General features: G+C 41.0%; 1 protein-coding gene and 1 long non-coding RNA gene across 4 annotated transcripts in view; one reads left to right on the plus strand and one right to left on the minus strand.

The window, feature by feature from the left end:
• LOC307014811 overlaps positions 1–21,319 on the minus strand; it is an 85,076-nt gene extending 63,757 nt beyond the window's left edge. Inside the window, exon 1 of the long non-coding RNA XR_013801318.1 lies at positions 21,058–21,319. This is a non-coding gene — a long non-coding RNA (uncharacterized lncRNA). The remainder of the gene's footprint in view (positions 1–21,057) is intronic.
• olfm2a (olfactomedin 2a) overlaps positions 1–23,676 on the plus strand; it is a 37,161-nt gene that overhangs the window by 9,290 nt on the left and 4,195 nt on the right. The window contains exons 1-3 of one of the 3 annotated variants that reach the window (XM_079642991.1): positions 4,945–5,312; positions 15,023–15,172; positions 22,092–22,247. In XM_079642991.1, the coding sequence (XP_079499117.1) occupies positions 5,169–5,312; positions 15,023–15,172; positions 22,092–22,247 (450 nt within the window). In that variant the 5' untranslated portion in view covers positions 4,945–5,168. Of the gene's footprint in view, positions 1–4,944; positions 5,313–15,022; positions 15,173–21,486; positions 21,701–22,091; positions 22,248–23,676 lie in introns of those variants that run through there. The other 2 variants (XM_079642992.1, XM_079642993.1) reach the window with 2 other exon arrangements.

The raw sequence follows: 23,676 nt of genomic DNA on the forward strand, positions 1-23,676 counted from the left end.
TGCTATGAGTCAATCTCAGATCTGCAGTCTTGCCTTGTAATATATGATGAATGCGTCTCCTTTCTCTTCACTGTGGGTTCATTAGATAGGCTCTACTGTAAAGACAATGGATAGACTGGCCACAGGATATTGAAGGTGTGTTACAGTCGATACGGCCAGGCAAACACTTACAATATTGATTTTCTTTCTCGTGTGTTCCAACTGGAAGGACAGAATCTCTCCTGCTAACATTATTCTAGTTAAACGCCATCGGGCTGGGCCTCTGTTTTGTTACTTTCCTACAGGAGTGACCGATTTACTTTATACTGCGTGCATGTTACAGCTCTATCAAGTCTCTCGACAACACTGAGGCAACCACCATTAGAGGGTATTGTCGACATTTCACAGCTCAGTGGAGAGAAATCGTGGCTCATGCAAGTGGACACAAACAAAGAGAGGCATTGACGCATACAAACAAATCTATGCATGCATACGTAAGCACATAAATAAACACAAAGTAACGGACACACTTATTGTCTTTACGAGACTATTGTGCCTGATCTTGTCAAACAGTGCTGAAGCAAGTTGAACATGAAAGGTTATCGACTCCCATGTAAGGTCTTCATGCAAGCCATATTTATGATGCCATTAATCATATTATGTCACCTTTCTCTGTGGTCAGAGTGGGACAGAGTCCCTACTTTATTTGTGGTGAACTCTCTCTGCTTGAATTATTGAACATATTCTACTCGATTTGATGTGTTCCCTGCACTTTATGCATGCAGGGGTCGATGCATGTGTGCTCTATAATCCTCCTGTGTTCTCAGTCGCTACTATAAAATGTAAAAGCCCAGATGAGTTTCCTTAATCAAAGGCCCACAGGAGCTGTTAATAGATTAAACACTGCACACCACTGCGTCTGCCTGCCTAGACCCTGGGGTACAGCCTATTTATGCCATTTAAATAGTTTCCATGGTAATGAGGTCACACTTTGTTTGAGCTGATTTTGATCTTAATATATTAGGAAGGCAGTGGGCCTCCATGTCCATCATCTAATTAATGAATTATGACTCAGAAAAGTAGCCAGTATTCTTAGAGCAGGATGACTCCAGCATCTCTCAGAGCTCAGGCGGGGGTTGGTGTGTGGCCTCAGTCAAAACCGCTCTGCATCAATGTTAAGGAGGTTGTGTAATTAGCTGAGGTGTACTTTTTCCTGTGTTTCCGCTGTGTTTTTGTAGTGTTTGGTGCTTTCTGCTCCACAGTTTTGTTGTTATCTCACCCAGAGTTTTTCCCTATGACCTCAGGCTTTATAGCACTCTACTGCCATCCATGGGTGTGCACAAATGCTGCCATTTGTGCAGTTGGTGGCCATTTTCACAGTTTGAACTGATTAAAAATGCCCTTTATAGAGCAAGCCCTCAGGCTAAGAGCAGAGTGATTTTTTTTTGTGATGTTTATTATTAAGCACAAAGCCATGTTTGAATGTCTCTGTGGAGGCACCAAAATGTTGCACAACATGTGCGCATGCAGATGTTCCACAGGGTTTGTTTCTATCTGAGTCCACGCATGCAACAGGACAGCTATGAACACCACTGAATGTGCATGAGCTCCAGACAGAAATAGTAGGAGCGAAGACACATGCAGGGTAAAGGAGAAACACATGATGCGATGCCATTTTTTATTAATGCCGGAAGGGCCAAGAGAGACAACAAAGAGAGGCAGAGAGTGAGAGGAGTTAAAGGCTAAATAAAATGCATGAGAAGGAGAACAAAGGAGAGCAGAGAATTGAAGATAATAAGCAGCGAAAATTAGTCTGGACAATTATTATGGTGGAAATTGTGAGGAATGGCAGAGAAAATTAATCAAAAAGAATTAAATTATTACAGGTTAAAAGGCCGACTTCATCTCTAGTTAATATGTAATGAAAGCTTGTTCTGCCAACAGACTTCGTGATTAGTTAGTTGATTGGCAGGGCATGGATTTCTTTGAGGTATGGCAGATTGTCCTCATGACACTCATTATTCCCTTCCTTTATTTGGGCCATCACTTTACAAAAGATGGCATCTGACCCGCACTCTGTGACAAGAATTTAAAGTTTGAAAGAGTTCAGGTGCGCTCAACCTTACACAAGTAATGTGATTAAGTTATTAACAATGGCTTTGAATAAAAAGACACTGAGATAGAAGAAAAGGATATGAAAAACCTGTGATAGAAGATATGATTTGCAGGAGTCTGATGGCAGCCTCAATGGTTTCAGTTCATTTACATTTAGCAGGCGCAGCATTCACATACAGTATGTTTTTGGCACAAATTAAAGAAAGGCAAATTAAAAAGGAAAAAGCATTTTCATCAGAATTTAAATAATAGTGTCTAGACTGCTATTATAAAATCAGAATGCAAGCTGATGAAAAGAGAGAATAAAAAGGTCTGGGAGACACATTTTCTCTAGAGATGAAACCTCTGAGTCACCAACTAGTAATAAAAGAACAGTCGACGGCACATGTCTAATTTGAGGAAACAAAAAAACTACCTTTGATATTGATCATTATAATTTTGAACATTAGGCATGGGCAAGGGAATTCATTATGTCAAATTGGGTCCTTACTAGTTTAGGGCAATGTGTGCCTATTTAGTGTTTATTCCATAAGGCATTACTCAGAACATACTGTATATGGTCGTCATAATTGGGGCCAATGGAGGAACATTTAGGATGTGACCATGTACTTCTACCTGCTTTGAAATATCCTACTTCTTGCACAATGGTCATAGTCGTACATGGGGTGAAAGATTTTCACGTAATTTAAAATGATGCACCAATAAGCACCATCATAATGCTTTTCTTTTCAGTCACCCCTCTTACTTTGTACCACGACAGAAGCAGGAGCTTGGTTATTTAATAAAGAAACCAGGGTAAAGGACGCCAATCGATGTTTAAGTCTTTGCTGCCACCCAGTGAATGTCACCATTACTGCATTCTCTTTATACGGTACATTGAAGTAAATATGAAGTACAGTAGATTACAAACATAGCTTTCTTCATCTCTCACAATAGTTGCAAGCATAGTCCCTTAAATATGTAAATATAGTTTATTATAAATGCTATTAGCACATTGTTTGGATTAGTTATAGTTATTTGCCTGTAGACATAGACAAACTATTTAGATACAAACTAAAACATTTGTGATGTAATCAGATGATATGTGAAATGTACTTGGCTTCAGTCTATTTCCCGCATGCCCCTGAAGGCAGCAGTGTGTTTGTGACACTTTAATGCATTGTACCTTTCTCTAAAATCTCTGTGAGACATGGAACAGAGTGACTCTAAACCGAAATGCCACACATATCCTTGACACGTTCACATAAAGGGACAACTACCTGTCTACCAGTTTCAATATTGCACAACAGCGATGATGGGCGATGATGTCCCCCCCCCTCCCCTCTCCTTCTGACTGTGTAAGGCAGCATGTTGGCTGCAATCCCACCGGTAGCCACACAGGGTCAGTCTTGTTATACAAAAATAGAGGCGCAGACACATGTGGGAGCCAGCAGGTGAACTGAGGAGGGATTAATTATTTTTGGATGGGGTTGAGAAAGCTGTCTCTTCTCATATCACTTCACAGTATGGCCGACACAGCGGAAGCCATATCACTCACCCGATGTGACTGCTCGGTGAAGGGAGCCCATCCATTGCTGACAAACTGAATAAGTCAGCAACCCAGGAAGCCAACAGAAAGGAAGATGACCTGGCCGTTTTGTCTGAGTGGGCCAGTCTGTCATCATTATTCATGGTTGTTTAGGGCATAATATGAGACCGCCAGTGGCCCAGAATATTGCAGGACAATGCGGCAAGGAGATGCTTCAAGCTTCAAGTAGTAATTTGAGACACTCTCCAGATCCAATACATACCCTACATCCAAAGGGTTGATCTACACACGTCTGATGTCTGTCCTGAAATGATCTCCAATCAAGATAGAGGCAAAGCCCCTTAGGTGATACAACATCCAATAGGCAGTAAAGCAATTGCTATGCTATCTGACACTGGTTTACCCGCTGTGATTGTGCTGAGAGCTTAAGCCATTTGGATTAAAGCAATACAACAATTGTTTACCTGCACCACTTGAAAATAACTTGTAATCCCCCATTATTGAAGGAAAGCATGTGGTAGCAGCCAGGTAAGAAATGAAATGTATTATCAGTTTTGGATACAAGTTGTTTTGTAAGCTTTAACGTTATCCGTCATTATGTCAATTCAATCATTATCCAAATTTGAACTCTTGCACTTATATTGTAGTTTTAGAGTTTCAGACAGTGAATGTCGAGAAGAAATGTAAGTTAAGATGGTGATATGGTTACGCCCCAGGCAGAGTGGAGATGGTAGGATACTGTAGAAGTGGAGGCTACAGGCTGATATGTCATGAAGCAGAATGACGGATGAGCTGTCAGAAGCAGCCGTAGGCAGAGGCACCAGATCTCTCATACCATTAATACTTTTATGAATGTCTCCCCTCACGTCCCTTGAAGACCTTAAATCTATCGACTTCCTTATTTTTATAACCAGTCCTCCAATCAGTGAAGTTAGTTTGATGAGGGCAGTCTACTCAACCTGAGATCATGCCTTTGGCACACACATGCCACAGAGCTGAGATCAGCCCTCTCACATCAGTCTCTATCTGATCTCCACACAGCACACAAATGTGGAAGTGCACACACACACTGAGATTTGAATCATGAAAGCACAGCCAAATGTCAGAGAAACAGAAAAGAATAGATGCATGCATGCAAAACAGGGCTGGCAAGAACAGAGCATAGGCTGATCGGGAGGGGTTGAGACAGAGAGGCAGCCAATGCGCAGCTCTGCATCTTGAGGAAGAGAGTGGAACGGAGAGGGAGGGAGAGATAAGGGGAGAGTGAGGAAGTGAGAGAGAGGGAGGGGGTGAGGCTGAGGCAGTCACTCTGAGGGGAAAGATTCCAGGGTGATGCTGTTGGATGTGAGCTGCTCTCCTCTAACCAGTCTCTGGCTGTGGGTCTGGTAACTGTGCTTCTCCAGCTCTGGGAGGCAGACACTGACTGGCTGCTTCCTGCCTGGACTGTCTGGAGCAGAGAGGGGTTTGACTGGAGCCGAGGTCCAGGGCAGGGCAGGGTAGGGCTGGCTGCAGGGCTGTTAGCGCCGGGGCCCCACAGGGAGCAAACATGAGCGTTCCCATGCTAAAGATCGGGGCGGTGCTCAGCACCATGGCTATGGTGACCAACTGGATGTCTCAAACTCTGCCCTCTCTGGTTGGACTCAACGGGACCACCATCTCCAGAGGGGGCACTTCGGAGAGGATTGTCAGTGTGCGTATGACTTACTTTCATTTTTTGCAAGTGTCTGTGTGCACTATATTTGTCCATTAATGTTTTTATTGTGAATGTAAGGAAAAAAGAGAGTGACAGCAGAAGACTCGGGGTGATATTGAAAAAATGGAAAGATACTAAGATGAGAGTTAGAGTGTGCCTCATGTTTAACTAAAGAAACAGCAGAGGGGTTTCTGGGAGGAGTGATGGGTTTGGGACTGTCACAAGTGCTATGATGTTTTAATAAGAGCAAGATGATGGAAGTCGACATGCATGTGCGAGCAATGTTTCAGCCAAACGTGAAAGATATACATGTTGGTGTGTGAGTCATGTTAAGTATAATGATGCAGGATTGTGGGCTAGTGACTGAGTGATAAGTGAGAGGCGGCGGCGCAGTGTGGACGATCGTGGTAAATCATATGTCTTTGGCGGGGTGACGGGAGGTAGAGAGCTGTTCTGAGTGATGTTCAGGCTGATCCCATCTGTCACTCACCTCCAGGGTGGGAAAGATGTTCAGATTCAGAGGTGATGGGGGAGACAGGGAGGTTGACAAAATGTTACAGTTTAACGTCTTATTTCTCCTTCGCTGTTTGTCCCTACAGTAAATCCTCCATTTAGAGAGGTCATACAGGTATAACAAGGGCATCTGATGTGTTTCATTAGAAAACTGTTAGTTAGTTTAAGGTTTTATATTTAATTTTGTTAACACGCTACTGTAAGTTTTTTCTGACAGTTTGCTAATAGGAGGCAAGACAGACATTAAATATATCAAGTAGATTAATAATTGATTAATTCATAGGTAACTGATTGCCTTCGCCTCTAAGAAAATACTTTAGTCTGTTGAAATGAATGAATGAGATGTAACATCCCAAGAGATTTGCAACCATCTGGGTAAATGTGTGTGTCTGCATGTGTAAATGAATTGATGTGGGTGTGTTTTTATGTCCAAATATGAACCCAAAGGAAGTTTTGGAATGTGTGTCTGAGGGGGGACATTCCATCTGTTTAAAAAAAGAGTTATATAATTTTAAATGGTTTGTTAAAACATCAATCTCAGCATTATATCTCCCTATAATTGCAGTGAGGTGTCAGGTTGATGTCTTCTTGGAGATAAACTCACAGTATACCCTTGTGAAAATGTCAAGCATCTAGGTAAAAGCATTTTGCTCCAAATTGTGTTCTATCTTTCCTACATCAGGCTCATATTTGAGCAGGTCAATCTCAGTAAATCATCAAAGTTAAATCATAATGTCAGAACGCAAGGCATGTTTGAATTATTTACAGCACTAAACTCTATAATCCTATTGAACACCCACCTTTCCCCGGGGCTATGGCCTGATTAAGCAATGCACTGTTTTTTGTAAACTTGCTTATCCTGCTTAGGGTCAAGAGAAATAGAACATGTTGCAAGGTTCTTCTTGGGTAAACTCATGTCTGGGAGCCTTGTAATTTGCATTTCAAAAGACTGGAAACAACAGATTATTATAAATAGTTGTGAGTGGCTGTTTTCTTTCAGGCAACTCATTCACGAGAGAAAAGGAGAAAGGCTGCCATCTAAGATCATTCCATCAATGTTTTATTACAACTGATGAGCCAGTTTGATTGTGCCAGAACATATTACAGTATACCAGTCTGCTGTGATGGGAAATGTCTCCCCTTTGAGACAGGAATAAAACAATGGCAGGGAATAAAACTTTAATGTAAAGCCTCGCCTCAAAGTCCTATCACTATTAATGAGACATTTGCCTGTGATGATCTTAGAAGCAGTCGTGACTCACACAATGTTTAGAGCTCTAATCAAAAACAATCTAGCCACAGTCTTGTGACACTGTGATGCTAGTGCGCCAGTGGCCATTGCGTGCACTGCTGCCAGTCTCCACTCTGGCACCAGTGCACGCTGCTTCCACTATTCTCCAAGCTCAGAGCTATTTCCATAGTCTGCTTTCTGCGCTCGTCTTCTAACCAGCTTATTCAAGAACACAGCTGACTGAGTTTCTCTGTCCTTTCTGAGAAGGCACTGAGCACAACCCTGCCTGGATGCTTGTACAAATCTGGAGAGTGCAAAACTATGTTCTTTAATGAGCAGAGGAGACCCAAGAGCTCTAACATAGAATGTGTGTTCCTGCACAAGATGGTCAAGCCCAAAAGTCACTTTTGTAGACCTTGTGCACGCACACTTATTTTTATTTATTTATTTTTAAATGGTATACTAAGAAATGTATATGAATCTATTAGTACAATTGGCAGTTGTTGTTGTTGTTGTTGTTGTTGTTGTTGTTGAATAAGGTAACCAGCGTGCTCTTTCATTATGTTTTTCAAAGCTGAAATCAAGTCAAGGTAACACCTGCCATTTGGGAAACAGTTGCCATGGCATTGCTACATTTGTTTTTCCAGATGAAAATCAACAAAAATAAGAACTTTTTTATTTGCAAATACCTGGGGGAATGCATCACATAGTTTAGCATAGTCAGAAAGACATCATACTTGCTATCAAGTTAACCACTGATAAATAATATCATAATAATATAATAATAATAACAAAACTGATCCGAGAATTGAACCTTGGTGTACTCTACATGTTAAAGTCAGAGTAGAAAATACATTAAGATAAATCATATCTGCTTTTAAGTAATAACAATTCAAGGTACCTGTTTACTGATTCTTTCTGTGCTTAGGAAAGGATTACCGGCGCATTATGGTTTATTTTTTCAAGGAAATAAAATGTGTGTAATGTATCTGTTCACGTGTACAAGATGTAAAAAAATGCCTTTTTGGGTTTAATTTAAAGAAAGAAAGAGATAAGTCGTGTAAAATGACATCGTGCTGTGAGCTGGTTTTCCTCCTGCCCTCCCAAATATTTTGAGTCACCATTTGCCAATGTCATACATAATGTGGTTGCATACCCATAACAACTCTTTTGTGTGTGTGCGTGAGTGTGTGTTGACTCTCCCTTTGATATCTAAAATAAGAAAGCTTTGAGCCAGAAGAGTGAGATCAAATATTCCCAGCATCAAAAGGGAGCAGAAAACAACAAATGGCAGTGAACAAACAGCCAGGCTCACAATATGATTGGGGTCACCCAGTCGGTCACTATGTAGGAATGTAAACGTTATCAGGTCCACTGTGCACTCCAATAAAGCAGACTGTTAAAATCGATTCTTGGCCATGGATTTAAGATTAAACACTGCTGCAGAATTTTATTTGCACACTTTTCTTTTATGTTCTTTGTAAAGCCTTCAACCAAACTTTATTTGAGGTCAGACCCAGACAGGTGTCCTCTACTACTTAGTCAATGTGATGTGGTGTGGAGAGACAGATTCTCAGTGAAAGACCATCTAATAATCATTCTTAAATTGTTTTGATACATGAGCTGCGTTGTAGCTTTATTGATCCCAGTCTTTATAGATGGGCTCATTATCAGGCCTCAGACATGGTTCATTTTCTATTATGACAGTGTAATTTCAAGTCAACTGAACTTATGCCTGACTCGTGCTTTGCCCTTCAAAAGCTATTTGATGATTTCACAATTCACACTCTTCTGCAAGCCACATTTTCCTCCATTGAACCACTGACTGTGTGTGTTCTAACAGTTTATAAAGTATTTCCTCACACTCTCCCTCCCCCCTCCTCAATTTAACACCAGCTATCATTCTACAGCTACAGTTATCTGGTAGCCGTCTAACAGCAGACTGGATGTCAAATGTTTTGCACCGGGTCACCTGGCATGGCACAGGCAGCCTGCTCCAAAGAGTATAACGTTGTAGCTCCTATGTGCTGAACATTGGTGAGTGTAATATTCTCCTACTTCTCCAACAGAGCTCAAACTTAACCCCCCAACTTCAAAAAGCACTTGACGGATCTGTCAACCCTACTGTCATCTAAGTGTGATCCCGATTAGAATGAGTGAGCTGCAGATGGAAAGCAAGCAGGACACCAGGCAGGAGGGGTGGCAGGCACGAGAGTGATGGAGTGGGAGAGAGTACGAGGCAGCAGGGAGGAAAATAAGGCAGCAGGGAGAGGGGCATGATGAGTTTATGAGTCATATTATTGACTGGCAACCATGCTGCACTGATTGTGGTAATCGGTTTTCCTTGGGTGCAGGACAGACTAGGGACTTGACTCGGAGTCTTCATTGAGTTTTGTTGTAAAGGCCAGCAGCTGGCCTGTGCATTGAGGACTGACTGATTGTTCATTTGAAGAGCGGTGGGGTGTATTTGCATGTTTATTTGTACACGGTCGATTACAGCAATATCCAGCCAATTTGAAAAATGAGATGAGATTGTTTGGCCTCTGTGTAGAAGGGACAGATGTTTCTACTGTGCTGGGGACAAGCGTTTAGAAAAGTGAATGCCTGGCACAGAATGTGACTCTGCAGAGGGAAAGAAAGTGAAGATGCAGAACAAGGATAAACAAAGTTGGCATTGTGGGATAGAAACAGAAGAGACAGATTATGTGTAGCATTCTTTTTCCTTACTATCTCTCCTTACGCCCCTTACTGTATCTCAAAATGCTTTTCTCTATACCACTTTATCTCCGCCCTATACTCTTCTTACACTGTACATCCTTTGACGTTGCACTTCCTCTGAGAGGATGGCAGGTTGAGTTCACAGCATAGCAGCACGATCTATCTCATATCCCTGCTCCTGCCCGTTTGCCCCTTTCTGCCTGCTGTTTATGAAAGTTATAATAGACTTCCCGTCATGCTCATAAAGTAGGGAGCAGAAGATTTATGACCTCATTTAGCTCTGGCTTAACAGCAGCAAGCTCCAGGGTTCATTTAATGAAATGCCAGAGGAAGTCCATCCTGCAACTCTCGACAGTGATACCAGCAGCTCCAATGTCTAATTGGATAAGCGCTCTGAACTTTGTTAATCACTACAATACAAGGGTCTGAGCAACTTTGCACTGAAGGAACGCTTAGGTAAAAGCACAATGTGGCTTGTTAGTTTTCATTAAGGTTGTAAACGACACATTATCTCATTGGAAACTGGTCCTTTGTACATGCTGCGAACAGGAAGCAGAGGAGAAAGGTTGGAGTTGCATTGGGTAACTTGATCTTAGCTTAGTAATGGCCACAGCCTCTCATCTCATCTCCTCTTCCCCTTTCTCAGCAGGGATTCAACTGAAGTTTTCATACTGAATTGTGACTGGGCAGTGTTTTAACTAAGCTAGAGGAAATTAGAACCATCTCTCTTTCCAATGTCAGCCTTTCTCAAACAACAACACTTCATTTTCCGCCTATCACCATATCAGTAACTTCCAATTAAATTGTTTTTCTATTGGGAGAATGGCAAGTTGTAGATGGAAGACATAGCAGCAATGGATGACGAGACTTCATATGCCCAGGCTGCGAGTTGTGATGTCATGGGATCAGAGGGAACCCGTGGGTGGCACAAAAGGGGAAGGACACTAATCTTGGAGTGTAATTTTAACTTGAGTAAGCAAGCCGAATTGATTTTTCATCTGTCTTGCCCTCTGCGGTTTCCTGTTGTTTTCAATGACTGCTGTCTTTCTCCTTAATGGGCTTTCGCATGGCAGCCCATGACCGTGAAAGCTTCAAATCTGGCACTTACATATTCTATTTCATCCCTGATGTCTAATGGGTGAATGTCTAAGACAGGGAACTCAACACCTCCTCCCTAGTCCCTACTATAACCACTGTCTGTGTCTGGGAAGAGAGGATTATCTCTCAGACCTGAAGCTCCCTAAGATAACTAATAGCTAGCTAATGATGATAGCACAGGTTATGTAATCACTACTTTCTTAAACTTTTACACTCTGACCTGCAAAGTATGCAAACATCATTCATTTATTTTACTATGTATACCCTGAATAATATTCTGTAAACCACGAGTTATTGGGGAGGTTGGATTTCCACCACTAATGACGTTTCTTATAGGCTGCATGTCATTGACCCAATCTTCGGGGGACTCATGATCAAATATAAATAAATTAACTGGAGTTCCAAAACATATCCGTTCACGACATGCATCCCGAGAGATCAGTTTCGTATGGTATGTATGGTATATAGATCGCATTGCAACAGCTCAGGCACAAAGTATATAGGGACAAAGCACATTTGCATTTAAAAATAACCTCTTCCCCCCCGCAATCTAAACTGCCAATGTAATGAGAATGGGAAAGTTAGTGAAGAATGGATAGGTGGGTGGTAATTAAATTGGAACGGCTTCAAATAAGCTTTTAATTTCAGCCCAGCATTTATGAAACATTAATGAAGAGAGGAGAAGATGGGATGCTGTGAAAGCTCCCTGGCTTGGGGAAAAAGCACATGAGGAGCACAGCGTGAGCTTAAACATGTTGGAAAATGAAGAAAGTATTAGGATAATGGAGCTGACATGCCTCAAATATTACTTTGTTGAATTTAGAACTTGCTTATTACAGCCCACTATGTAATATATCATAACAAAATATGTTAGACACCAACTGTGGCTCCCTTTCAGGCTGATAGGAATATGAAATATTGATGCCCTCTTCTGCATCCATTCGCCACAATCCTTCTGAACCTAAAGTGAATTTCTAGTGCGTAGGCAGACAGGCATCCCCCACATGTTTGGATATGAGGTAATTGTATTGAATGCAGGAGGCTGCACATACCCGGCCCTCAGAGTGAGTAAGACAAGTGGATTCTGCTGTTTGAGGCTAACTAATCTCCACTTGCTAACACAGCAGGCGATCAACTGTATTATGTAGATGGTGTAAAATGGTATGGCCTCAAGATCCGCTATCTAACACACGTCCAAAGTATCGTAGCAGTAAAAGTGCTCTGCTGCAGTAATCATGCATACAGCTGTTCAGATATCCACAGAATCCCTGTCGGGGTTTAATCAGTAGTGTAGCTGCAGTTCCAAATGCATGCATCATCAACATTTTTCATCTAGAAAATACCACATGTGGAACAATTCACATACTGTATGTGCTGTTATTCTGTGTACATGCAGATAATACACCTAGGCAGTCTCACAGAAATACTCACAAACTCATACACACAATAAATCTGACGTCCTGACAGTGACTGAGATGCGGGCAGAGAAGCAGACAAAGGAAAGAATCTCCCCCTCGGGCAATGGCAGAATGAAATATACAGTCAGTTATGGTTGAAAGAAATTGGAGGAGGCTCTGCTATTGAGTCTTATTTTGTCTTTTTTTTGGTTCAACTCCGCCAATGTTAGACTATTGTCTCTCCATTTTACAGCCAGAAGCTGGATTGCCTCAAAAAAGGAAGACTAATGATAAAAAAAGGTGCTGACTGACAGAAAAAAACACTGTGCAAGTCACTTCAGGAACTGGTTGCACATTAGCTTGCACTGCACTGCACAAGCTCATAGTATATTACTCGCTACTTAGTTTAATTAAACTTAGATGTATTCATTTAAAAAAGGTATGAGTCGACTTAATCTATCCTTTATATAATGAAACAGGTCAAATATGAAAAGAGTGTCTTGTGTCATTGTCATGGTTGATATTGCAACATTTAAGTCACTCAGGTATAGTCTATTGGCCATAATGTATTTGATCAAAGTCAGATTTAAAATGCACTCAATCTGAGAGTGTGAGGAACTGAAGGAAGAACAGGGGAGGGGAGGGAGAGAGGGGGGTGGGGTGCCGAGGGATTTTCAGGAGTGACAAGATGTGACAGTGAGCACATTGGCTTGCAGGGTGGCTGCTACTTGACACTCCAATCACACAGTCCCCTTGTCCCCCAAGACATTTTAATCTGATCCCCCGACCAAAGAAGACGAGAGCACAAAAATCCTCAGCAGAAAGCAGGAGAGCGGCACCGGGTCGAGCCACGAGGTCTTATTTCCAGCCTTTTCTGCCACTTATGTGGATGGGTCTTTAATTGTATCACTAAAATGGCTGCTTCTTCTCTCATTACATGTTGCTTTATGTGCCGAGTGTGTGTAGGTGCAACGTGACTGAAAGGAACGGTCCGGGCCTTTGTGTAAACTGTGTGCACATGTGTGTGTGTGCTACCGCACTACTTTTGATTGGATTAGTCAGAGAGAGAAATCCATCCTTTCAGCTTCTACCCTCCTCCACTGGTTACGTGCTGCATTATCGATCTCGAACAGCTCCATTTCCTCTCTGTGTCCAAACCTATTAGATGCCCTGATTTCACACAGCCTGGTCTGATCCCTCCCTCTTCCTCTTTTCTTTAAAACCCCCATTTTCCTCCCATTTGTCTTTCTTCATCCCCTGTCAAGCTCTTACTCCATCTCTGTCATGGTGTTGTGTTTTTCATCCCTTTGTGTATTTTCCACAAATGTTCTTGTCTTATCTTAATCTGCACCCATTTCTATCCTCCATCTCTCTCTCCTCCTTTCTTTAAAGCTGAGAGCACCACCTCTGTCAATCTCTGGCTTCGCTTTCCCTCTGTTCCTCCCCAGTTAATCCTAAAATTAGACTGCATAGATTTTGAGTAGTTGGATGGATCAATTGCTATTAATTGCCTTTGGGGAAGAGTCACTTTTGACAGGTTTGCAAGAGAGTAGGAGAATGCCATGGAGAAATTAAGACTTTGCAGCGAATGCATGGTGACAGAATGGGCACAACTAATCAGGATATGGAAAGTATTAAAGAGTTATTTTTCTCTCTAAACACTTTCAACAACAATTTCAAATATTAGATACATTTATTAGTTTAGAAATTGTTTATTGTGTAACACTTTTCAAATCACTGTTGATAAATGCTGGAAGAAAAATATCTAGTCTGCCCTCATGTATTTTGAAAATACCAAGCCTGCTTGGTACGTAATGAAGATTTAAGTTGGAAACTTTATATGGGTATAACAGTAACAGAAATGTACGGGAATTAACTAGAATATAATGGAAATATACGGGTTATCTGCTTGGGGTTCACTTAACATGTCATATTCAGTCAGAAACAACCCTTTAACCAGATCCTAAAGTTTAGGATCTGGTTGAATGGTTACTTTAGGATCTAAACAGACATGGACAAATAAATCCATTCATTTGTCCAATACTAATTGGCAACGGGCCATGTGGTGAGATAAATAAAGGGGAATGGTACTTCAAAACAACAATATGGGCTTTGTGCAAACTTTTAAGCAAACAACTCATTAAAAAATAAATGTTTCACAATAAAGAATGACTTGAATTAGATTAATTAAAAGTCCTCAAATAGCATGTTTAATCAAGCTACATCCCACATGGAAACAGCTAGTTAGCAAGGACAGCGCAGAAAGTTTGCTTTAGGCTACTCTGTGCTGTTTCACTGAAACATCATTAAAAACAAAAACATATTTTACACTTAGAATAAATCATAACTTGCATTGCATGTAGTCCCTTGGCTGACATTCCAGTGTGGGCTGCACAGATGATAAGAGAATGCACTGTGCATGGCGGGTAGTCATTGTATTTGATTATTTAATGGAATTATGGCAAGTTATCTGTACATGTGATGAAAGAGTGCGCTGCTGAGTGAAAGCATTGGGATAATTCAATATAATAGGCATACATGAACTAAAACATGCCATAAGACGTTGTTTTTCATTTTATGTGCTTTTTTTTTATAGACATTGTGCAAAATGACCCTTAACCCTTTTTTCAAAAGATTCCAGGTACCGGTACATGTTTTAACCATTTAAAAACAGGATAAAAAACAGCAGAGAGAAGCAACACGTTTATTCTCTTGGTCTAAGATATATATATGTCTCTGTGTTTCTGCAGGCTCTGTACCCGAGCCCAGAGGAGGGCTGGCAGATCTACAGCTCGGCGCAGGACGCAGATGGGAAGTGTATCTGTACCGTGGTCGCACCGGCACAGAACATGTGTAACCGAGACCCACGCAGCAGGCAACTTCGCCAGCTCATGGAGAAGGTGACAGCTGTCAATAACACACTCACTTTGAGACACAAGTGTTACCCACACAGACACGCTGCAGCGCGTCGTGTCTGGCACCGTCTGTCACGTACAGGCTGCCGAAGTGAATATAGACACTAACTTTACCCCACAGTTGATCAGACACGAAGATGAATATCTGTTTGTTAAACTCGTGTTTTTTTAATCACATGTTGAGTATAAGTTGCCTTAGTAACATAAATGTTCCAAACTTGCCCCTGAATTAGATTCAATAAGCGTCTTAATGTTTCTTAATTCCTAAAATAATTTTTTAACAAATCAGCGAAGATAGCAAATGCTTTGTCTGCGTAGTTACACAGTTAATGTTGCACACACTAAATCTGTTTACTTACAGTAGAGTTATGCTCAATCTGCTTAGTCTTCCTCTTAGTGAGAAACATGTCAATACATCTTTGTATGAAAAACGTGTGTCCTATATGTCAAGCAAATAAATGTAATGTCATACTAAACTTTGACACATGCAAAACCCGCAATCACACTATACTGTTCCAGCAACCAGACAATAAATCTATGTTTTATTTGCATGCAGTATTATTGACCTACAATGTGTACGCGCAAGCACACAAACACACCAGTGGTGAGAGTAGATGCAGGAGAGGAGTGCTGCAGGATGGCTTCTTTCCATTCTTATCTACTTGTCTCCCAAATTCACAAATAATTATTAGAGAAATAATGTTTGACAGCTTTCCCCTGCTGGAGAGGCCATGGCAGCTCATTGACAGCAAAGTTGCTTTTTGCAGATGCTCTAAGGCAGTGAATGGGTGAATAAGCGTTGATCCGCAGAGTGAGTACAAGCCTGAGAGCCAAAAGGTAAAAAAAGAGCGGGGGAGACAGGAGGGGCTGACATTGATGTAGTCTTTTGAGGAGAGATGGAGGTAAATTGAAACGCTGAATAGGCCCCGAGGTCCTGATGGATCAATGAGATACCTGAATTCACATATTGCATTTCTTCTCATTTAAGTTTGCCTTTTCCCCTGACAGTCTCTGCCGGCTGCTATTTCAAAAACAGGTTCATACAGACAAAACCCACACTCATCACACCTTTGAAAGAAGCATATTTCAACAGAGAAAGCATATTCTTTCTGAGAAACAGACACACTAGATAAAGCTTTTCAGATAAAGTAGCTGTCTTTACCTACATATGTGAATGTATAAATGTACCATATACAGTGGGGCAAAAAAGTATTTATTCAGCCACCAATTGTGCAAGTTCTCCCACTTAAAAAGATGAGAGGCCTGTAAATTTCCTCCTAGGTATACCTCAACTATGAGAGATAAATTGAGAAAAAAAAATCCAGAAAATCACATTGTCTGATTTTTAAAGAATTTATTTGCAAATTATGGTGGAAAATAAGTATTTGGTCAATAACAAAAGTTCATCTCAATACTTTGTTATATACCCTTTGTTGGCAATGACAGAGGTCAAACGTTTTCTGTAAGTCTTCACAAGGTTTTCACACACTGTTGCTGGTATTTTGGCCCATTCCTCCATGCAGATCTCCTCTAGAGCAGTGATGTTTTGGGGCTGTCGCTGGGCAACACGGACTTTCAACTCCCTCCAAAGATTTTCTATGGGGTTGAGATCTGGAGACTGGCTAGGCCACTCCAGGACCTTGAAATCCTTCTTACGAAGCCACTCCTTCGTTGCCCGGGCGGTGTGTTTGGGATCATTATCATGCTGAAAGACCCAGCCACGTTTCATCTTCAATGCCCTTGCTGATGGAAGGAGGTTGTCACTCAAAATCTCACAATACATGACCCCATTCATTCTTTCCTTTACACGGATCAGTCGTCCTGGTCCCTTTGCAGAAAAACAGCCCCAAAGCATGATGTTTCCACCCCCATGTTTCACAGTAGGTGTGGTGTTCTTTGGATGCAACTCAGCATTCTTTCTCCTCCAAACACGTCTAGTTGAGTTTTTACCAAAAAGTTCTATTTTGGTTTCATCTGACCATATGACATTCTCCCAATCCTCTTCTGGATCATCTAAATGCTCTCTAGCAAACTTCAGACGGGCCTGGACATGTACTGGCTTAAGAAGGGGGACACGTCTGGCACTGCAGGATTTGAGTCCCTGGCGGCGTAGTGTGTTACTGATGGTAGCCTTTGTTACTTTGGTCCCAGCTCTCTGCAGGTCATTGACTAGTTCCCCCCGTGTACTTCTGGGATTTTTGCTCACCGTTCTTGTGATCATTTTGACCCCACGGGGTGAGATCTTGCGTGGATCCCCAGATCGAGGGAGATTATCAGTGGTCTTGTATGTCTTCCATTTTCTAATAATTGCTCCCACAGTTGATTTCTTCACACCAAGCTGCTTACCTATTGCAGATTCAGTCTTCCCAGCCTGGTGCAGGTCTACAATTTTGTTTCTGGTGTCCTTTGACAGCTCTTTGGTCTTGGCCATAGTGGAGTTTGGAGTGTGACTGTTTGAGGTTGTGGACAGGTGTCTTTTATACTGATAACGAGTTCAAACAGGTGCCATTAATACAGTTAACAAGTGGAGGACAGAGGAGGCTCTTAAAGAAGAAGTTACAGGTCTGTGAGAGCCAGAAATCTTGTTTGTTTGTAGGTGACCAAATACTTATTTTACTGAGGAATTTACCAATTAATTCATTAAAAATCCTACAATGTGATTTCCTGGATTCTTTCCCCCCATTCTGTCTCTCATAGTTGAAGTGTACCTAGGATGAAAATTACAGGCCTATCTCATCTTTTGAAGTGGGAGAACTTGCACAATTGGTGGCTGACTAAATACTTTTTTGCCCCACTGTATGTCTTTACAGGAATAGTTTTATACTATACTATGTATGTTCATGTGGAAAGAATACATTTCTGCATGTAAATATCCCCCATCCTTATTTTTAAGTATGCAGAATCCAAATACAGTACATACAGTATGCATTTAATGATGGGTATCTAAACTTTGCAGCATTGTTAGTCCTGCTTATATAGCTAAAGCAACTGAGTTTGTAGATTGAATGCAGGTTAAATACAAGTCTGTAGAGTAATGTGAAGGTGTGAGCTGTGACTGCAGCATGATCTTGTTTAAAGTAGGTCTGGTGAGCCTTTATGCAGATAATAGTATCACTTTTGGATGGTTAAAGACATAAAATAAAGTTGAAAATATGTGAGGGTGTAGATTTATACAATGAGAGTAAAGTTGTTCATGTTCCATTCTGATGTATTTCAATATAATACAATAAAATAAACTACAAAACATTACACAAAAAGGCTTATCAAATTACCACAGAGTGAAATAACGGCCTCTCAGATTTGCAAACATTATATGTATTGATGTATTGGATTGAATTAAACAGCATGGGTATGCACAGTGCTTGTGACACACCAGTAGTCAGAGCCAAGCTCTCCCATCAAATACAGTGCACAGACCAGCCTAATGAGGATACCTGTGGTCAGCGCTATTTTAAATGCACTCTAGCGAAACCACAAGTAACAAGAATATATGTATGTGTGTATGCGCGTGTGTGTGTGCACATAATAGCACTATGCGCACTAAGAGATCCTCATTTGAACCCCGAGCATGTGTGGGATTTATTTGAGCCGACCAGATCCACAAAGGCTCCCCCTGACAGAGAAAGCCAAGGTTGCACTAACAATGTCAAAACCGCCCTCTGTTCAAAGAATGTAAAGCAGCCTTCTGGAAAAGCCTCTATTCAGCTTTCTGCAAAGGCAGACAAAATACCATCCAGGGCAGAGTAAGCCATGAAGGACGGTGGGGAGAGAAGGCTCATTGCACAGACTTTAGGACAACTCAGCCCACCCTTGGACCTCTCGGTTCAAGTGAGTTAAGATGAGATGAAATGATATAGGAGGGTCCAGTCAGGTAGGCATACATACACACAACACTTCAGGATTTGGTACAGACTGAGTCATTAACAATAAACACCTGCAAATGATTGGATTCTGGGAAGTATGAGGTGTGGGTGCTTGAGTGTGGATCACTTATGACAGCTCAGAGGATGGAGCACTCCCAACTGTCACCACAGAGCAGGAGGACGCTGACACTGTTAAGGTTTCAGGCTGGTGCAACACTTAACTGTTTCTCGTTCCCCCATCTGTAGTGCTGTCAAACTCGTTTTTAAATTGGTGAAGAAAAACAAAGTCACACCAACTATTCACTGGTGAGTTCACGAAGCATGTGATGATTTGAGAGTACAAAAAGGTGTCAAGGTGTAGGCAAGTAAGACATTTGGTGGTAAACAGACTTTATGTCAAGCTGAGTGACCTTTGAGAGTTTGGACTGTTTATTGTTGTGAGAAAGTGATTTGAATAAATATCTTCTCACTTTATCAGTGTGCTTTGAGTTTCAGAGGTGCTTGTGGGTGTGTGTTTGTGTGGGTAGTTGAACATATGTACGCATGAGTTGCCTATATGCACCACAAAGCCCTCAAACATTTGTCAGAGGATTTCTGGCCAGTTCAGTGCAACGTGCAGGATACGAGGGGGTGTATGAAACAGTAGGTTGGTTATGCAGCACGAAAGTGGGTTATCAAAGCGTGAGCAAGTGGAGTACTTAGTAAAAATTAAACATAGTGCAAACGTGAGAACTGAGCTTCAATAAACACCTACTTGACAGCATGTTTGCACCTCCATGAATATGGTGTTTATTTAACTTGGTCACATCATCATAATGTTAGTTAACATAGCCAGCTACCCTTCTGTTTAGATAGCATGGAGAGATTGGATATTGATATCCTAATTAAGTAGCTTTTTTCTTTTTAAAATAATTGATTAATGTGTTGTGCTTCTTTATGCATTTTCTTGATTAAGCTCTGCTGCTTTTTCAAGATCACTTTTCATCTTGTTTATTCTTGTCTTTAGTATCTTATTTGCATTTGCTAATTATGCCACCTGTTTATTTTTGTTTTGTTATATCCTTGTGTGTTTCAAATGACTTACAGCTGTCCTTTTACTTAACTCTCTACTTTCACTGTGGTAAGGTTTTATTACCACACTCATCCATTTCTTCAATCTAGTGCTGAGACCAAGGTTTTAATGTACAGTTCAATGCAAATATGAGGAGGAAAGCAAACTAGTACATCTATAGCAAGGTCAAGGAGATAGTACATTTGCTCTCAAATGAAATGAAATATACAGATGACAAATGGCAATGGAACCCTTTAGGGAAATACATTTTTGGAAAAACGTTCCAACCTTCACTGGGGGAAGTTATGAAAACAACTTGGAGGGGGGGGGGGGGGATGGCAGTTTAGTGACTGAAACAACCTCTGTGAGCATTTCAGAGTTTTCAGGAATACTCAAGTAAAAGTAGGCCTATAGGCTAGCCTAATAAGGATTTTTATTTAAAAAAAAGTAGGTGAGTAAACGTTAGTGTTGTATTTTTTTAAAAGGAGGAGCAGTGGTTAGCAAAACAAGTTACAATGCATGTCCAAGTAAACACTATTAAACATCAGACATACACCATAATGTCGCATTAAAGCACAAACCAACAACAAAGTGTGCATACAGCAGCCCTTTTCTTTATAGCCTTACTGGCATTCTCCAGAAATCAGGACAAAACTCAAGGACAACAATGACTATAAATCCATAAAGAGTCGTTCGACACCACGGCGGGTGGAATCATTAGTAAGCCAAATAAAGGAAACAGCCTGCCACATCTTAAAGCGTTAGCAGCAGAATAAAGCATAGCCAAAGCAGATAACACAGACATGTAAACAACATTTACACTTCAATCACTGCAGCCACAAAGAGAGCACACGCACGGTTTCTGCACAACGATGCGCGCACACACAACGTTACGCTACGTTTTCAGGCAAAGCAGAGGAAGTTTCATTAAGATAGTGTATTTTTGTTGTACTCACGTTTCTGAACGGTTCTCTGCCAGTCCTGTGCATCGCGGTTTCCTCTCTAATCCGCTCCAGGTTCAATTTACTCGCTTGTAGATTCCTAACAATTCAAACACATAGTGAGTCCACACAGTCTCTCTTGCTTCGCTGCGATCTTCAATTATTTCAAAAACGTTCAGTTGCATAAAGCTCTGCATTCACAACATGACAGGGAAATACTGTCAAAAACAACAGACACTCCTCACACAGCACCCTGTAGGTAAAAGTCAGTGGAGTCACCTGGAGGATCGGCCACAAATTAGCATAACATTAAGCTAAACCCAGCATGCACCTGTAAACAACATCCTGTCAGCTCGCCGGGGGGTGCATTCAGTGATTTATTTGGGCAACCTTCTTCTTTTTCTTTTTTAACTATGCCGAGAAACAATAATGCTTACCATTGTACCTGGCTTACCATAAATAAGTGATCATTGATTATATTGGTTGTTTTTATGTTACTGTTACCCAGACGGAAACAAAAACTATAAATACATTCAAGGGAGAACCCAGTAAGTCATGGAGGTTCCAGTCAGACTCCAACATAAAGTAGTAGGCTATGATAAGCTGCAAAGACTCAGGAAAAAAACCCACCGCTGATTCATGGAATGTCATTTTACAAGTTAAGAGTGTTCCCTCATTATAGCAATATACATTATTTTACTCGTTATTTTTGGACTGCAGACTGTTGCTTGTAGCAAACAAATGTTTCATCTAAATTTCCAGTCAGGTTTAGTTTTGTCCAACAAACAATCCACAAAAACCTAAATAAATGTAATTTGCTGTAATATAAGACAAAGGAATTACTAAAAATATTTTAGAACATTATTTAAAATAGTATTCAATACATTAGATGATCAACTAACATTGACTTATCAGTTCAGCTGTAGTTGCAAGCTAGAGCTGCAAGTCTAATGAGGAATGGATGATTGTGACAAAATGCTTATTTAATTACACTTACCAAAGTAATTGTTTAATGTGTATTGGTGTTTGTTTGTCTGTGTGTGTAACAGGTTCAGAACATTAGCCAGTCAATGGAGGTGCTGGACCTGCGGACGTACAGAGATCTACAGTATGTAAGGAACACCGAGAGCCTAATGAAAGTGGTGGATGGAAAGCTGAAGGTGGCCTCTGACAATCCCCGCAGTCTCAATCCAAAGGGTTTTCAGGTAATTGGCTGTCTCCTTTACACCATGTGTGTAGTGTTCTCAAGCTGCTATGAGATGTTGTATTGCTCTCCATGTGCACACAAACTTTACCAGATGCATGGCAATCTCTCAAATCACTCTTCAAAGGCAATCAGATTTTGTGACTCTCGATAGATCGACACATAGGTACAAAAATAAAATTCCAAAACATTATTCCAGTCACGTGCAGAGAAGAATTCATATACCCCTAAATAATTAAGGTTGTGGACCTGGAAGAAAAGGGTTTTTTCTCTGTATTTGCCTTTTACATTTACACTATTTCCTCTCTCTGCTTTCTCAGTGTCTCTTCCTCTATATACTTAACATTCTGGTGTCTGCTCTGAGATAACAAGCACATATATTCACATTTATCTCTGCGTTATCTCTCTACAAGCTAAGGCTCAGCTACCATTATCAACAAGCCTTTTTGTCTTCCTGTCACCATGATGTCTTGCCCAGGCTTTCGGCACATTTCTCACACCCTTACAGATATTAGATGGACCATAAAATAGTTTGATTAAAAGATGCTCTGATAAATGCTTAGTGTGCTTTACTGCACACTTGAGACCGTGCTTCAGCGACAGGCGGTATTTTTCTTTTAGTGTTTTTTATGAAAGCAAGTACAATAGAGGAAATGAAGATGTTTATAACATTTGCCAATTCTCCTCTAAAGCCTGAAATGACTAAAATATGCAGAGCAGTAAGCGTTATATTCGAAGACTTGTCTGAATGCAAATGCACAATCCAATAAAGAGGGGAAGAAGTATTTGAAAAAGCAGGATTTGACCAGAGCAGGTTTGCTGATGAATGCGCGCAGCTCAAAGTTGCCAATGGCAGAGCGTGAGAGATTAACGAGACTGAATTTCCGTGGCTTGAATAGGGGAAAATGAGATTTATGATGTGGCGCCACCGGGCTGAGAGCTGCTCCATCACCAGATTTACGATAAACCTTAACAAGGAGGAAACACTTTATTGATACACCTATTTCTCTCTTGAGCCTTCTAACTTCTGCGCAGGCATCCTGCCTCTCTTGCTGCTTCCTGCACTCCTACCTAAAGACACATTGATCCTTTTGCTTCTAAAAACATGAGTCACAGACCAAGTTTGAACCCAACAGCACCATGCACTGAATGTAGGTGAACATCAGAACCAGCTGAGACAGGAAACAGATATACATTTGGCCTTATTGAAAATACTGAATACATTCACAGCTTTCATATCCACACAAAGGATTGAAAATGGAATTAAGTCTAAGTATGCTTTAGAGATCATAAACAGAATCCCACACAAGTTAAACAAGTGGGTGGAAGCATGATCAATACAGAAAAAAAGCCAGCAACTGAGAAAGTGTTTAATCATATATAAAGAGAGTCAATTATGTAGACGATGGTGTAAGACACACCCAAAGAAA

The sequence above is a fragment of the Notothenia rossii genome, assembly GCF_949606895.1.
Source record: "Notothenia rossii genome assembly, chromosome: 8".
NCBI classification, from domain to species: domain Eukaryota; kingdom Metazoa; phylum Chordata; class Actinopteri; order Perciformes; family Nototheniidae; genus Notothenia; species Notothenia rossii.